Here is a 17,886-nt window from a genome sequence, read left to right as displayed (position 1 = left end):
CTTATTTTTAAGGTTTTTTGTTTTTGTTTTTGTTTTTGTTTATTTGACAGAGATCACAAGTGGGCAGGGAGGCAGGCAGAGAGGAGAAAGCAGGCTCTCCACTGAGCAGAGAGCCTGATTCGGGGCTCGATCCTAAGTCCCTGGGATCATGACCTGAGCCAAAAGCAGAGGCTTTAACCCACTGAGCCACCCAGGCGCCCCTACTGCTCAAGTTACTATTTGGCCCAGTACATTGCTTGTTTTTTTAAATTTAAAATTATAGCTTAATACTTCTTTTTTGGTGTCATACAGCAGTAATATCTCTTTTTTTTAATTAATTTTTTTAGAGAAAGAGCCCACACAGTGGGGGGAGCAGAGGGAGAGAATATCTTTTCTTTTAAGATTTTATTTATTTATTTGAGAGAGAGAGAGAGAGAGAGAGAGAGTGTGTGTGTGTGTGTGTGTGTGTGTGCAAGCATGAGCAGAAGGAAGGGGCAGAGGGACAAGCAGACTCCCTGCTGCTGAGTGTGGAGGCCAGTGGGCGTTGCTGGCTTAATTCCAGGACCCTGAGATCATGACCTGGGACGAAATCAAGAGTTGGATACTTAACCAACTGGGCCAGCCAGGCACCCCAGTAACAGTATCTTTGAAAAAATATGAGACTATGCAGGAACAGGAGAAACTGTCAGATATACGTCTGTGACTACTATTTTCTCTGATGTTAATTTATTTCATGTGTTTCATGATATGGTAGCAATAAATTCTTTCCATATGAGAATTATTGAATATGCTTATTCGTTTTGAGAAAAAAATCTGTTATAGAGGTAGAATGATAATAATATTTTCCTACATATCAGAACCTTACTAAACAATTTATATGGATCATTTATTTCACTTAGTCCTCATTTTTGCAATGAGATGAAGATGCTATTATTTTTCCTTTTTATAGTTGAGAAAACTAAGGTAGAGAGAGGTCAAATTAGGTAACTTATCCAGGTCACAGCTAAAGTAATAAGTGAGAAAGCTGGAATTTAAACAGTTTGACCAGAAAGACTGCCACTATACTGTATTTCCTCTCAGGGGTTATATATCTATGAATAATGAGTTGAGGATATTTTAAGAAAACTGGGACTTCGTTTTTAAAATTTTATTAGAAAATAAAGTCTAATCACTTTTCTTCATTACGTGTGGGAGACCTACCTGGAGAAATCGAGATTAGACCCTTTTCCAATACCTTTTAAAATACCATTAGTAAATCTTTTTTTTTTTTAAATGGATGAGTCATTTTTCTTTCTTTCCTTTTTTTAAAGGTTTTATTTATTTATTTGACAGAGAGAGATCACAAATAAGCAGAGAGGCAGGCAGAGAGAGGGGGAAGCAGGCTCCCTGCTGAGCAGAGAGCCTGATGCCGGGCTCTATCCCAAGACCCTGAGACCCATGACCTGAGCCGAAGGCAGAGGCTTAACCCACCGAGCCACCCAGGCACCCCCCTTTAGTAAATCTTGTCAGATGAGGTAAATCTTCTGATTTACTAATAGTATGTTAAAATCAAGGTACTTACTTCCAAAAGCCTTTTTTTTTTTTAATGTGTCTTTGGACTAGAATGAAACAGAAATTGAACTGGGCAGTCTATTGAGACAAGATTTCCAAGGATTGCATAATGAATTATTGCTACGTATTGGAGAACACTATCAGCAGGTTTTCAATGGTTTGTCAATACTTGCCTCATTTGCATCTAGTGATGATCCATATCAGGGCCCCAGAGAGATCACATCACCTGAATTAATGGTAAGGAATATTATTTGGGATTTTGTTTTTGCCTTTTTATAGCTTAATTTTGAGATTGGAGAAATGGGTATTGTATGTATCTTTCAAATGCTAGAGATTTATTTAAACTTCAAATTGGGATTTTTATTTTGAAAAGGATGATTTAAATTGCATGTTCATAGCAAGATATTAACAGCATACCTAGTGTTAAAAAAACATGTGTTTTGAAATGATTATAGATTTTATTTTTTCACTGGGTGAAAAAGTGCAAATTAAGTTTTTTCACTACTTTTTAACTATAGATTAGAATACATTTGTGACTCCCCCTACCCCTTCCCTTACTACCTGTTTGGCACAACATACTAACCTTGTCAATTCTAACTATATTTAAAATCTATTGTTATATTTAAGGGAAAGTCAGAAGAATATGTTATCCCTTTTTATCTTTTCCTATCTTAAATTTGTATGTGCTTCTTCATGTATGTCACTTTTTCATGTGAAAAAATATATATATGTAAATCTTCAGGCTTACTTTTTTTTTTTGGATTGCTCTCCTTCCTTCAAGAAACTCAAAGGGCAATCAGCAAAATATCTTAGAGTTTCTTCCTTGTTTTCTTTCTTATTTCCCATGCATTCTTTAGTTCATCTAAACTAGATGTTAATCTAATTCTGTTCTCACTATTCAACTGAAGTTCTTACCCAGTTCAAAAATAGTCTTCCTGATATCAAATCCAATGGTTACTTCTCTTTTCCTATCTTATTTAACCTTTCAGTGCTATTCAGTACAACTGACCATCCCTTCCCTTGTGGCTTCTGTCATACCACACTTTCTTGATTTTTTTTTTTTTAACCATCTACTCAGTCTTTATTGGCTCTTTCTTTCTACTTTCTCTTCTTTATCCTTTATGTTATTTTTTAAAATATTTTACTTAAGAGAAAGAGTGAGCAAGAAAGAGTGCGAGCGGGGAAGAGAGAGAGAGGGAGAAGCACGCTCCCCACAGAGCAAGGAGCCTGATGTGGGGCTTGATCCCAGGATTGCTGGATCATGACCCGAGCCGAAGGTAGACGCTTAACCTACTGAGCCACCCAGGCGCTCTAGTATCCTTCTTGCCTATACGTAAATATTTTGAATATTCTTTGCAGAGTACTCACATTCCCAGTTTGTAATAGTATTAACAACTTAAGTGTAACACTTTACTGTATTCTTTTTTTCCCAAAGTTCCAAAAAGGCTTTATTACATACATGGGAGAGGGGTTCAGTCCTTCTTGGCTGCTGCTTTCCTCATGGCTGCCAGGACATTGCCCAACTCCTTTGTCTTCCTCTTGGCCTGAATATGTAGCCCCATCCTTTTCTTGATGAACTTGAAGGTGTGCTTGTCCTTGGAGACATTGAGCAGCTCCATTACATGCTGCTGTATGGGGTGAAGCCACATACCTCTCATATCCTGTCCCGCATAAACTTGATGTGTTTGATAAGGTGCCTGCAAGCAGCTTCTTTGCCTTGGTTTGTTCATGTTCTTAGTCACCTTGTGGCCGTTCTTGAGGCCTATGGCCACAGAGTAGTGCAGAGCCATGGGTGCTGCTTCTTAATGGCTCCTGTAGCAAAAGCAGTACTGTACTGTTTTTCAGTCCTTAATGCATGTTATCTTATTTAATCTCTACAACATCTCTGTGCAATAGGTCTTTTCATTTTACAGACTCAGAGGAGTTAAGTTACTTACCCAGCACACAAACTGAGTAGGTCAAAATTGGGATTCAAACCCAGGTTTGGCTGACTTAAAGCCCATACCCTTTCCTCTAGGACCCTCTTATAAGAAAGAATTAATCCTTTTCACTTCAGAGACTCAAAGTGCCATGGTCAGTGATACCTAGCCTTTAACCGTTGATGCCCATGGCCTTATACCCCTCTACCACTGTTACCTCAGGGGCTTTGACCCCTGTGTCTGACCGTTGGCTCTGTAGGTTATTTTTTCCTTACTTAAGCGCTTTTTCCCCCATCTTGATTCTGAATGTTCTAGATAAGGACAGTCACTTTGTCTTTGTCTGTTCTTCTCTTTAAGATTAAATATCCTCTTCATTCTGAGTCCTTCTGTGTGTCAAATCCTGAGGATCTCACCCCCAGCACACTTCATAATTCAAAAGCTCATGATTTTCTCATTGTGGAGTACTGTCATGGTGATTATAAATCAGTTTCACTAATTTTTAAAATACTAGATAAGAAAATTCATACTTTTAGAGAAAGTCCACCAAGTGCTTGTTACTCCTAATATCCTAACATAGGTAATATAGAAATGTTGTTAGTTAAATTTTTAATTTATGGAATTTGATCTGTGTAAAACTTACATAATATCTGTTTTATGTGTTTTTATTTTCATTAGGCTGATTATTTGCAACCTAAGTTGTTGGGCATTTTGGCCTTTTTTAACATGCAGTTACTGAGCTCCAGTGTTGGCATTGAAGATAAGAAAATGGTAGGTAGTGATATTAAGGTACAAAGTGCTAGAATTCATATAGAATTTATAGGAGACATGACTTCTGCTTGTAGCTACAAACATTCAAAGATAAGAATTAAATATATATAGTTAGTAGACTCTTTATCTAGAAACCTGGCTTTTCATAATTTGGTATTCTGCTTGGTTCTTTCAGGACTAGTCTTTTTTTTAAAGATTTTATTTATTTTTTTGGCAGAGAGAGACACAGCAAGAGAGGGAACACAAGCAGAGGGAGTGGGAGAGGGAGAAGCAGGCTTCCCGCTGAGCAGGGAACCTGATGCAGGGCTGGATTCCAGGGTGCTGGGATCATGACCTGAGTTGGAGGCAGACACTTAACGACCAAGCCACCTAGGCGCCTCTCAGGACTAGTATTTATTGGTTATATTATTTATGGTTATTTATAGTTATATAAATATTATTTATAGTTATATTATTATTTATTATTTTACTTATTTATTTACTTATAGTTTTCCACTATAGTAATCTCTGTGCTGGTTTGCATGTAGTTTAGGATGCAAATAAGCCTCTTCCCTAGAGTAGTTTGGTAATTTATTTTTTGTTATTAATTGTGCATTTTTTCAAAATAAAATATTTATTTAAAAAAATAAATAATCAAATATACGATATTCTGGATCCCTCTCTCCCTTTATGAGCTTTTGGGTAGTATAAAAAGAGGAATTATATCACTTACATTTTTTTTTCTTTGTTTATAAAGCCAGTTTTAACCCAAACTGTCTTAGAAGAATTTATTGGCTTTGTGACTAAAAATGTAAGAATAATATAGCTTTGGGCATAACTTGACTTTGGACACAATGTTCTCAGAATTCATCTCTTAGCTCAAACACCCCTGGATTGGCTCGATCATAAGTGCCAGGTAATGACCCCAATAGCTTCAGGCTCATGTCATCACACCATCTAGCTCAGTGGGTAAAAAGGAGACTAGCATCTCTGATGGCTCAGCAAAAGTTGCATAATTGAATTCATTGGTGCAAATTGGTATGTTGTGAATCATGGCCTGTGGTGTTTTTGAAATCCGAAAATGTTAGGTTATATATAGTCAAGTAACTTCGGTATTTGTCAGTTTGTGTTTAAATGTGTTTGGCACAATGAAGTTTTATTATGACTGCGTAACAGTTGGTCACCACTGGAAGTTTTTGTCCATAGATGAGGGTAGAATTTTAGAAATTGATTAAATTTCCCTTTTCATTGCTTTCCATCTCTACAGTCAATAAAATTACAGAAAAAATCTATGAGTAAAAGCTTTTATTCAATCTGTACTCTTCTTCTCTTAATAACCTTAAGGAGCCAAGACAGACATGACACAATATTGAGCTACTTCTACAGCCAATACTTACTCTGTTGGTGTGAGCTGGTAAATTTAATCCTCCAGACAACTTCTGTTTCATCTTCATAGAAATCTTTCTTAGAGTGAGAGAATGACCTCCAATCTAAGAAAACTAGTTTGTATTTTAAACCATAAAAAGCTTGTATGTTTTGGCCCTTAGTTAAGGTTGACTAGAGAGTTTCTTTACCCTTTCATTAGAACCTGGAGCTGTGATATAAGTCCGATTCTGTGTTCCACAATAAAATGTGTATGTAATTTTCCGGGTATGTCATCAGTTTTATTTTCCTAAATTTGTTTCTTTTACTAAACTCAGAGCATCTTGAAATTAGTACCATTAGAACAAAAAAATACATGCAGCTACATAGTAGTTTGGGATGAATATGAAGAAAATTAAACAATAGGTATTCTTAATAAATTTGAAAATTACTCTTCTAGAGGACTGCTAGGACAAAAATAATAAATTACCCTCACAAGAAAAAAACACACCAGAACTCAGCTTACATTTTTCAAATTTGTAATTCTTACATAAGAATTTGGACAAAATGAACTGGCCAACATTTAGACATTGTATTGCTAGAGAATAGTACTACTCTGAGATGTGAGTGGGATCTTGTCTTTAGGGCTCATCTGCTCCTGCTGACTTGTTTATAGGCTTTATTTTAAAGTCCTACTTCCTTTATAGGCTTTGAACAGTTTGATGTCTTTGATGAAGTTGATGGGACCAAAACATGTCAGTTCTGTGAGGGTGAAGATGATGACCACGCTAAGAACTGGCCTGAGATTCAAGGATGATTTTCCTGAATTGTGTTGCAGGTAAATGACTGCCTAAGTTCATTAGAACTTTTGCATTTCCCAGTAGCACTAACTTGAATTCCTATCTCTTTGAGGGATTCAGACTGTAAATAATTAAGATGGAAAGGATATTTGTATTGAAAGGGAATATGTTTACTTTATAGACATACTAGTATGAAATCTTTTAAGATACTGGAAAATAAAATAGTATAATGAACCCCTAATACCTATTTTCCAACCTCAACAGTTAATCAGCATTGCTAATCTTACTTAATCTGACCACCTTCACTTATTTTATTGTTAGTTGGAATGTCTTAGAGAAAACCCCAGTATCATTGCACTTGTAAATATCTCAGATTTACCTAGTGGATAAGGCATTTTAAAAAATACAAATATCATGAATTATTATACTTAGAATTAATAGGAATTTCTTAATACTGTCTAAAACTCAGTCCATATTTGGATTTCCCCAATTGTTTCAAAGATCTTTTTCCCAAAGATGTTGGTTTGTTTGGATCAGAATTCAAATGACGTGCACAAGTCACAAATTTGGTGGTTTGGCCCCTTAAATATAATCTCTTGCAAATGGATTCACTCCTTAAAACCCTTCCCCACACTTCTTTCAGGCCACTGAGATTTTGGTATGTAGGATTTCTAATTTAAGTTAATATAATTTTAGTATTCTAACAGACTAGTGAATGCATTTTAAGCTCCTTGAAGGTCCTTTTTTTGTTTTATTTATTTACTTATGTATTTTTTTTTTTCCAGAGGTCTTTTTTGTCCTTAGACTGTATTTATTGGAGATGGAGTGTCAGAATAATACATTTTAAAGTCATGTGAAGTAATTCTTTTCTATGTACATGTGCCACCAACGATACTCAGTTAGGTTCAGTTGTTTTAGTTTGTTTAAAAATTTTTTAAAAGAGATTTATTTATTATTTGAGAGAGAGAGAACAAGCAGGGGAATGGGGAGGGCAGGAAGGTGGCAAGCCGACTTCCCACTGAGTGTAGAGCTGGGCTTGATCCCAGAGCCTGAATTGAATTCAGACGCTTAACTGAGCCATCTAGGTGCCCCTAGTTTGTTTAAAATTTTTAGAGGTTGCTTTTTCCCTCTTTAATTTTAAATTCATGTAAAACATAAACATAATCTGAAATTCAAATTTGTGAATCTAGTTTTCTTTCTAACTATATCTATTTTTCTTAATTTTCGTATAATTCTCCCTGTTTTAAAAGTATAAACATGCAAGATGCCTGGGTGGCTCAGTTGGTTAAGCATCTTCCTTCAGCTCAGGTCATGATCTCAGGGTCCTGGGATTGAGTGCCATGTTTGGCTCCCTTCTCAGTGGGGAGTTTGCTTCTCCCTTTGCCCTTCTATCCAGTAGTGCTTTCTCTCACTCTGTCTCTCTCAAATAAATAAATAAAATCTTTTAAATATATATATATATATATATATATATATATATATATACACATATACACACACACACACATATATATACACACACACACACACATATAAACAAACGCACACACATACGTACACACTTATTTGTATTAATTTTGCCTCAAAAGGTAGCATATTATAGCCTGTTTTTTACCTTGCTTTTTTTTACTTAATACATAAGAGAGATCACTCTATTTACAGATAGAATACTGACCTTTATTCTGTTTTTACAGCTGCCTTATAATCTCATTATTTGTCTATATTATTGTTTGCCCAGCTGATAACTCATTGATGGGCTTTACAGAACAATGTGACTTTTAACTTACTTGTTTTTTTCATATAGAGCTTGGGATTGCTTTGTTCGTTGCTTGGATCATGCTTATCTTGGTTCCCTTCTCAGTCACGTGATAGTAGCTTTGTTACCTCTCATACACATCCAGCCTGAAGAAACTGCAGCTATATTTCACTACCTCATAATTGAAAACAGGTATTTATTGTAACTGAAATTAATAGTAAAGTACCAACTTTTTATTACCGTATATTTATGTCTCATGGTATTGGAATTTCTGTTGGTAAGGTGGAATTGTTCACATTCTTTTTAATTTAGAGTGCATCAAACAAAAATAATTGACATGCTTTAAGCCAATATAGATTAAACTAATGTTATTTCAGTTGTGACATTGACCCATAATAGTTATATTTAAAACATTTAGATCAGCAACTCAAAATTATTTCTCATCAGTTTTGAAAAAAGTAAGGCTAAGTTTACCTTTCCTTTTTTTTTTTTTTCTAAAGATTGGATTATTTATTTGATAGAGCACGAGCAGGGTGAGGGGCAGAGGAAGAAGCAGACTCCCCACTGAGCAGGGAGCCCGAAGCAGAGCTCTATCCTGGGACTCAGGATCTTGACCAGAACCAAAGGCAGACGTCCAACCAGTTGAGCCACACAGGCGCCCCTTTACCTTTCCTTTCACACTTAAAAGGCAGGTAGTTGAATAACATGAGAAAGGTTAGGAGGTATGTTCACCTACTTTCTATAGCTTACCTTAATTGAAACTCTCATTACTTCATTGCATTAGTCTTTTAACCAGACTCCCTTCCTTTAGGCTTTTATCACATTTCTTATTGTTCATATTTAAAAGCATCTCTTGGGGCGCCTGGGTGGCTCAGTGGGTTGAAGCCTCTGCCTTCAGCTCAGGTCATGATCCCAGGGTCCTGGGATCGAGCCCCTCGTGGGGCTCTCTGTTCAGCAGGGAGTTTGCTTCCTTCTCTCTCTCTGCCTGCCTTTCTGCTTACTTATGATCTCTGTCTGTCAAAAAAATAAATCTTAAAAAAAAATAAAAGCATCTCTTCCATCAGTATTATTATAGCATATGGAGACATTCTGTGATTCTCCCAATTACTAACTAATGAATTTCAAATTGCTTATCTTGACTTTTAAGTCTTTCCAAAATTTGGTCACTTTTTACTTCTTTAAATTTTTCCTCAAGATTTTCCAAAACAGACTGTGCTCTAACTTACTTGGAATGCTATTGGAAGAACATACATTACTCCCTTCCATTTTTGCATTTTACCCTGGTTGCTTTTAGCCTGGAATGTGTTTCTATACATTTTAAAATTGTTTCTGTGTTTACACTTACTGTTATATATATACCTTTGCTTCTGAGAAGTTAGGGTTTAAGTACTGCTTATTTACCTGTTTATACACATATTACTGCTATTCCCATTAATCATTTTCAATAACTGTCTAAGGAGGGAGAAAGTACAGAAAAAAAGGTTAACATAGGGTTTTTTTTTTTTCAGTTAAAATACTTTTATTTTGGATAATTTGAATATAATAGAACAACATAACCATTGATCTAGATGACTTTTTCAGATACTTTCTTGGAATTATGTAAATACTGTTATCTGTGCTATTTATTTACAGCAATTAATTTTCTACCTTTTCATATAAAAAAATTCTCTTTCATTTAGTGCAAGTTAGAAGATCTTAAACTCCCTGAATAAAGAAATTCTTTCAACTTCCTTTATTATTACATCACCGGTGTCTAGCACGTAGTGGCACATGATAGTTGCTTTACTCATACTTGTTGCATAGATGAATGAAGACTAGAATTTAGAAATACTTTTTGGGTATTTAGGTATTATTAGAGTAGCCTCAATAAGAATTATTTATATCTATTTTTTTAATGAGAATTTGTGTTTTAAGGTTCGGTTTGGCTATGTATTGCTACACTGTGAAACACTCCAAAATCTAGTGTCTTAAAATTACAGCATTTTTATTTACTTATAATTTTGCAGTCTGGACTGGGTGCAGCTGATAGATTCTTTGGTCACTAGTATGGCTGCAGTCAGCCAGCAGGTAGACTTGGCTGGGTTTCTGTCTCTTGCCATGTAGTCTTGGAGCCTCACTGTTTTCATGTAGCCTGTCGTGTTGGTGGCCAGACATCTTATGCGGTGATTTTGGACTCTGAAGAGCACAAATCAGAAGCTGCGAGACGTTTTTCACACTTAGGCCCTGAATTGGCACAGCATTTTCTTCTCCCACATTCTGTGTGTTAAAGCAAGTTACACACCTTGCCCAGAATGAAGAGGAAGTGACTATATATGCCTAACTATACAAAGAAATACAATTTTATTCAGGACCACCAATGTAAATACTGCAATAGGGTGATTTCCTTAGATGTGATTATTTGCCATTATTAATAACTAGACATGGTTAGGAAAGATCATTATTCCACTAGCACTTTTTAAAAAAATTTGTATGGGAGAGAGAGAGTGTGGGGGGGAGGGGCAGAAGGATGGGGGAGAGAGAATCCCAAGCAGACTTCACACTGAGCACAGAGCCCCATTAGGCTCCCTCTCATGATCCTGGATCATGACCTGAAATCAGGAGTCAGACACTTAACCAACTAAGCCACCCAGGCATCTCTAGCTTTAATTTTTTTTTTTTTTTTTTTTTTTTTAATATTAGCTTTAAAATCTCTATACCCAGTGTGGGGCTCAAACTCATCACCTGGAGATAAAGAGTCACATGCTCTACCAACTTAGCCCACCAGGTGTCCCCACTAGCACTTTTTTTTTTTTTCTTTTTTAATGATTTTATTTATTTATTTGACAGATCACAAGTAGGCAGAGAGGCGGGCAGAGAGAGAGGGGAGGAAGCAGGCTCCCTGCTGAGCAGAGAGCCCGATGCGGGGCCTGATTCCAGGACCCTGGGATCGTGACCTGAGCCGAAGGCAGAAGCTTAACCCACTGAGCCACCCCCCCACCCCCCCACTAGCACTTTTAAGTGTGAACTAAATTGGCCTTAGTTTCTACTTCTGCTTTATTTTTTTAAGGACTCATATTCTTTGCAAATAATTCTTTTTCTTCCACTTAACTATCAGGGATGCTGTACAAGATTTTCTTCATGAAATATACTTTTTACCTGATCATCCAGAATTAAAAAAGATAAAAGCAGGTCTACAGGAATACAGAAAGGTATTTAATTTTTTGTTTATGTCTTAGGAGATCATTGATACAAAATTGTTCCCAAATTCCAATACTTTGAACACAGATTCTTTAGAATTAGATCTAGGGGTAATATAGTCCTGTTCCAGTGGCTAATTTTGGCAATTAGATAGCCCTATCACAAATTATGATTTTTTTAGAAGGAAGTTTAGCACTTAGATAAAGATGTTATTATGTAGAACAGAGAGCAAAAAATACAGTACTTGTGACTTTACTTCCTAGGTCAATATGTCCCTATTTGTTGTCCCCCAAAGAAAAAGCTACCATAGCTTCATGCCCAGAAAAGCTGCTGGAGAATTCTAGTTATGTTGTACTACAAACAGTGGTATGAAATTGTCAAATCTTACTGACTCCTGAGCTTTAGAAGGGGAATAACCTGTAGTTCCATCATCTTGAAGTCCAGTGAATTCTCCGAAATTAGGAACGTGTTAATAGTGATTCCATAGAATTTTAGGACAGAAAGTAGAATACCTGATATTGGGTCAGAATAGCAGAAATATTTACTGCAGACCCCAAGATTGGTCCTGAGGTCTTTATTTTCTCTTTTATTGGATAACTCATTATAGTCATAAGATAATTAATCAAATAAGGAGTGAATTATTCATTTGTATAATCTCGATTTGGTTCAAGGCTATTATGTAGTTCTTTGTAAGTTAAGGGAAACTTGTTATTTCTTACCAAGAAGGATTTTTTTCAGATAAGTAGATTCTTTATTTGATCGGAATAAAATTTTTCTCCAGGTCTGAGGATTTTAGAATGAGGGGCACTTGGGTGGCTCAGTAGTTAAGTGTCTGCCTTCAGCTCAAGTAATGATCCCAGGGTCCTGGGATGGAGCCCTGCATTGGGCTTCCTGCTCAACGGGGAGTTTGCTTCTCTCCCTCCCACTCCTCCTACTTGTGTTCCCTCTCTTGCTATGTGTCTCTCTATCAAAAAAATAAATAAAATCTTAAAAAAAATTTTAGAATGAAATCCCTTCTGCAAGAATTACTAAAAATAATGTATGTTATATGAAGGAAGAAATGGAAATTATTTTTTAAAGATTTTATGTATGTATTTTTGCGAGAGAGAGCACAAGCTTGTCATGAGTAGGGAGGAGGGGGAGAGGAAGAAGCTGACTTCTGGTTGAGCAGGGAACCAGATATGGGACTCGATCCCAGGACCCTGGGATCATGACCTAAGCCGAAGACAAACACTTAACCCACTGAGCCACCCAGGTGCCCAGAAATTATTTTTTAATGCTACTTTTAATTGAGGTATAGTTTACTACTTTAATGGTAACTCTGTAGGGAATCCATACTTTCTGAAATGGTTTCTGAAATCGTTAACTGACATGGTGTATCTCTCTTTGTTCTGTATATAGGAGACCTCAGAGAGTACAGATCTTCAGACAACTCTTCAACTATCCATGAAAGCAATTCAGCATGAAAATGTAGATGTTCGTATTCATGCTCTTACAAGTCTGAAGGAAACTTTGTATAAAAATCAGGTACACTAAGATCCTATGATATAATTAAAAGTACAGGAAAGTAAGATGTTAAAGAAATTTAAAAGCTTAAAGTTTAAAGAAAAATGACAGGTTAGCATATTTACTTGAGATTCAGTAGGTTTAGTGAAAGAAGTAATTTTTTTTTTTTTTAAAGATTTTATTTATTTATTTGTCAGAGAGAGAGAGGGAGAGAGAGCAAGCACAGGCAGACAGAATGGCAGGCAGAGGCAGAGGGAGAAGCAGGCTCCCTGATGAGCAAGGAGCCCGATGTGGGACTCGATCCCAGGACGCTGGGATCATGACCTGAGCCGAAGGCAGCTGCTTAACCAACTGAGCCACCCAGGCGTCCCTGAAAGAAGTAATTTTTATTTTACCGAGATTATCAGACCTGACTAGAATCACTAATCCATGAAATACTCTTTGAGGCTGAATACCAGGGATGTGCAGAGTTTTTTCTTATTATTTTGAAGAGTGCTGATTTGACCATTTTGTTTTTGGTTATTGCGTATTCCTAAATAAGGTTGTATGTGTACAATGCCAGCAGTCCATCTGCCTTCTCGTATAATTTCCTATAGATACCTATCATATAATATCTCAGTAATTTTGCCATTTTACATTTTGACTGAATTAACTTTTAGTTTTAATGAACTAAATTTTTAAGTTTACTTTTTCATGATGGCAGTGAACTTTTTCTTTTCTTTGGCAACATACTGTAGATTAGCTCTAACCTTGATGACAGTGAGAACTGGTATTTAAAATAACTTGATCACTATGAAGCTGTAAAACAGAAAAAAATTACCTGAGATACTTGTTTTTGCATGCCAAGAACTTATATGATAGGATGTGAAAGCCTAAAGACCCCTCATGAGTTAGGGGCTTTGCAAAACCAGGTTATGTTTGTTTTCATGATAGAAGGAAGCACTTATTTAGGACAAAAGGTATACATGATGGTTATCATGCATATCACATGATGGTTCAGTGAACTTGTAGAACCAGTGTGGGTAGCAGCCAATGTGGAGATGGTCCTACCACAAGTGGGGAGCCTTGAATCTCCTTAAGTTTAAGTTTTATGTTCTCCTAACTCTAAGTCTACATTATCAGTCTTACAGCCTCATTCCATGCCCTCCACTACTTCACTGAAACTGTGTGCTTACCCCTTGCCCCAAACAAATCTCTACCTGGATTTCAGGTAACTTAGAGGGCTTCTAGCTTTCTATATTAATATAGGGATTTCGAATAGCATAGGATCTCTCCTCTTGGCCTAACCTAGACCTAGGTTAGGTTTTTTCTAAGCAGATGACATGATTATGGCCCAATTTAATCTGAGAACTTAAAGAGATTGCTTATATTCTTAGGGAAAAGCCACAACTGCCCAACTTTTGCTACCTGTGTCACAAAAGAAAAATCACATCTGGTAATAACCCTGACAAGCCTTCCTTCAACATAAAGCCCCAGTGCTAACAGATTAGTTAGGCAGAGTAGAAATTGTACTTGTAGGAATCTTGAAGGTCAGATAGAGTCTGAATAAGATGTAATGGCTACAGATATTTTAAAGTAAGGTTTAATTTAGTTTAGAATCAATTTATAGCGGAACAAATTTACTCTAAGTTAGTAAGAAGAAAACTAAAGATAATGGTTTGCAGGAGGCAGGGAAAATAAGAAAAGACATCCAGAGACACATGTGTTCCCAGCCATATCCGCACAGGTAATGACCTAAAACACCTACACAAAAAGAAAGAAGGAAATGTTTTGGTTTTTGCGAAGTATCACGAGAAAGTAAATCAGTGTTGAAAGCAATTCAGTTAAGTTCTAGAATAGCACTGTCCAAAACAATTTTCTTTGAATATAGAAATGTTCTGTATCTACACTGTCCAGTTGTAACTGCTAGCCATGTGTGGTACTCATGAGCACTTAAGATGTGTGATTAAAGAACTAGGTATTTAATTTTATTTCATTTTGTTCAAATTTAAATAGCTTCATATAGATAGTGGCTATGATATTGAATGTTGCAGCTCAGGATGACTGAACCTATAGCGATATGAGAGCAAGAAACTGAGTTAAGAAAACAGGGTTAGAAGTCAAAGTCTTTGTAGTGAATGCTGTGCGATCTATGAAAGAACAAATGCAAAAGATACTCTTTTAAAAGTTCAGATCTTGGGGCGCCTGGGTGGCTCAGTGGGTTAAGCCGCTGCCTTCGGCTCAGGTCATGATCCCAGGTCCTGGGTTCGAGCCCCGCATCGGGCTTTCTGCTCAGCAGGGAGCCTGCTTCCTCCTCTCTCTCTGCCTGCCTCTCTGCCTGCTTGTGATTTCTCTCTGTCAAATAAATAAATAAAATCTTTTAAAAAAAATAAAAAAATAAAAGTTCAGATCTTAACCAGAGGGAGAGGAAAAGATACTTCAGGAGTACATTGAAAGAAGGTGTTTGAAATAATTAGATCTGGGGACACCTGGGTGGCTCAGTTGGTTGGGCCGCTGCCTTCGGCTTGGGTCATGATCCTTGGGTCCCGGGATTGATTCCTGCGTCAGGCTCCTTGCTCAGTGGGGAGCCTGCTTTTCTCTCTGCCTCTGCCTGCCACTCTGCCTGCTTGTGCTCGCTCTCTGACCAATAGATAAATAAAATCTTAAAAAATAATTAGATCTGAAGTTTTGGTATAATTGGCTAAAGAAATAATTGGTTATAATATAGTAACAAAGTAAACTCTAAAAGATGGTGTGACATTTAATAAGATAAGGGCTACTGTAGCCTTAGATACATGACTGTTTTAATGGATTGACCCTGCAGAAATCCTCTTCTAATGGGTAGTCCCCAGAGGGTCATTGACATTAAAGAAATAAGTTTATACTCCTTACTTTTAAGGAGGAATATACAGTTTTGAAGGATATAAATGACACATAAGGTCAGTGGATATAGCAGGAAATTTTTATTTCTATGTCAGAAAAATCAGTCTATAGATCAAACTGAGCAACTATATAATCTCTTTCTGAAAATTGATACTACTCAGGTTGAAGTGAATCTCTGTGGTAAAATCCCAGTAGGACAGGGTGTTTGTATTGAGGACAAAGTAAACTTTGCTGTCAATGCAGTATTCTAATAAAAAGACATATTTGCTAATGATTACAAATCTGAGAATTGAAAATAAAGCTGCTAGAGACCTCCAAGTTATACTAGGATAATGTTGGATGCCTAAATCTGAATCTCTGCATACCCTCCAAAATGTAAAGAGCAACAAGGAGAGCAGATAAATCCACACATAACATACCTTCAGCATAACTGTGAGGCTGAGAATACTATGAACTTCAGATTACCTGTAAGCAGTGGAGCTATCTGGAGCTCACATCACAAATTTATTTTAAGAGCATTTAGATTTTGAAAAGACTATATGAAAAAGAGGAGAGTGGAGAGGGGAGCCAAGGATAATGAGGCAAAGAAAAAATCACCAACAAAGATCGTCCAACTCAAAAAGTAGGTCAGGATGTGGTATATCAGAGCTCTGGCTACAAGGAAGGTACTTTAAAATGTGTAGATCCTAAGGTTATCGTCTCTGAAAATCATTATGTCTGGGGAGAACTGAAAGAATAGGAGGATGGGGACATTCTTTGGGTACTTAATTGTAAACAGAAGAAAGTAAGAGAGTTTTAAGATTCCTGTAGAAATAAAAAGAAATCTACAAGATCGAAGATGTGCCAGATTCTCCCTCTACTCTCCTTCCCCAGAAGCTACTCATGAAAAAAACTTTCACTAGGTTGACAGAAGAAAGTACTCATGAAATAGGAATCTTGCAAGCCACTGTAAAACCCTTACTGTTAGATGGGATTGGGAGGGAGACAAACCATAAGAGACTCTTAATCTCACAAAACAAACTGAGTGCTGCTGGTGGGGGTGGGAGGGATGGGTGGCTAGGTGATGGACATTGGGGAGGGTATGTGCTATGGTGGGTGCTGTGGAGACCTGTACCCATGGGGCAAATAATACATTGTATGTTAATAAAAATAATTTTTTAAAAACCCTTACTGTTACTGCATACAGCTAATATAGAGGGTCTAAAGTATAAATAAAAATATGTATATTCTATACATACAAGGTTTTTGTAAGACAAAAATTGAAAATCAAATCTTTTGGTTAATGTCAAGTCCTCCCCCAACACTAACCATAAAGCAGAAGAAAACTGGACTTAACACTACAGCCTGAATTAAATATTTCAAGCAATCATTTACAAATATGAAAAGAAAATTAAATGAAAAATTTAAAAAGCAAGAGAAATGGACCAAAACCAGAAAGATGGGATAAGAGGTGATTGAATTCAGAAAAGAAACTTAAGAAATGAAGATTAAATTATAAGGACCACAAGAGAGGATATATTTGGCTAAAAATTTAGTAAGGAGCCCTGAGGAAAGGCAGAAAAATTACCAAGAGAATGAAAATAAAGTTTAAAAAAGGAGTGAATAGGATCAAAGAAGTGGTTGAAATGGAAGGTTGGCAGATTTCACATACACTAGAGTTTCTGAAGAAGAAAAATAAAACAATAGAATGGAATTAATATTTTTTTGTTAGAGTGGAATTAATATTTAAAATTGTAAAAAAACTTTCTGAAAGGAAAAGGTCTAAATCTGCATGTTGAAAGGACCCAACTGTGTACCTGAGAAAATTTATCAGTCAAGTCTGATAAATACCTTAGACTTTAATAATAAGAAAATTTCAGGACCTACATGCAAAAGTATATATTTAAAAATCCTTAGAAGAGTAAGAAAAGTAGATTAGTATCAGACTTCTCAACACAGTAGGTTGAGAGGGTAGCAGCATTTTTTAAAACGTCAAGCATAAAGTATGGGCATAAAGTATGAGTAAAGAATGAGTCAAGCTATCCTTAGACTAACACAGGTAGGGAGAAGCACAATTGTAAACATATAAGAGTTGAAGGTATACTGTTTGTATAAGCAAATCTTCCTATGAGATGTATTAGAGAACAGCTTCAGGTAATTAAGAGAAGACTGGGGAGACTTTGGCAAAAGGACCTGATGGTTACTGTTCATATATAATTATAGATCTAAGACTAGAGCAACAGTGGGA

The 17,886-nt window shown here is 36.4% G+C and overlaps 1 protein-coding gene and 1 pseudogene across 3 annotated transcripts in view; one reads left to right on the top strand and one right to left on the bottom strand.

The window, feature by feature from the left end:
* ATR (ATR serine/threonine kinase) overlaps positions 1-17,886 on the top strand; it is a 98,441-nt gene that overhangs the window by 24,787 nt on the left and 55,768 nt on the right. For all 3 annotated transcript variants that reach the window (XR_007126768.1, XM_047726812.1, XM_047726822.1), the window contains 6 exons: positions 1,582-1,767; positions 4,125-4,217; positions 6,266-6,396; positions 8,163-8,306; positions 11,209-11,302; positions 12,693-12,818. Coding sequence is in view for 2 of the 3 variants with exons in the window: in XM_047726812.1 (XP_047582768.1) it covers positions 1,582-1,767; positions 4,125-4,217; positions 6,266-6,396; positions 8,163-8,306; positions 11,209-11,302; positions 12,693-12,818 (774 nt within the window). In the remaining variant the exon portion in view is untranslated. The remainder of the gene's footprint in view (positions 1-1,581; positions 1,768-4,124; positions 4,218-6,265; positions 6,397-8,162; positions 8,307-11,208; positions 11,303-12,692; positions 12,819-17,886) is intronic.
* On the bottom strand, positions 2,810-3,511 carry LOC125098240 (60S ribosomal protein L36-like; annotated as a pseudogene).

The sequence above is a fragment of the Lutra lutra genome, chromosome 1 (assembly GCF_902655055.1).
Source record: "Lutra lutra chromosome 1, mLutLut1.2, whole genome shotgun sequence".
NCBI lineage: Eukaryota > Metazoa > Chordata > Mammalia > Carnivora > Mustelidae > Lutra > Lutra lutra.
Note: the sequence above shows the minus strand (reverse complement) of the source record. Positions and strands in the feature narration are given on the sequence as shown.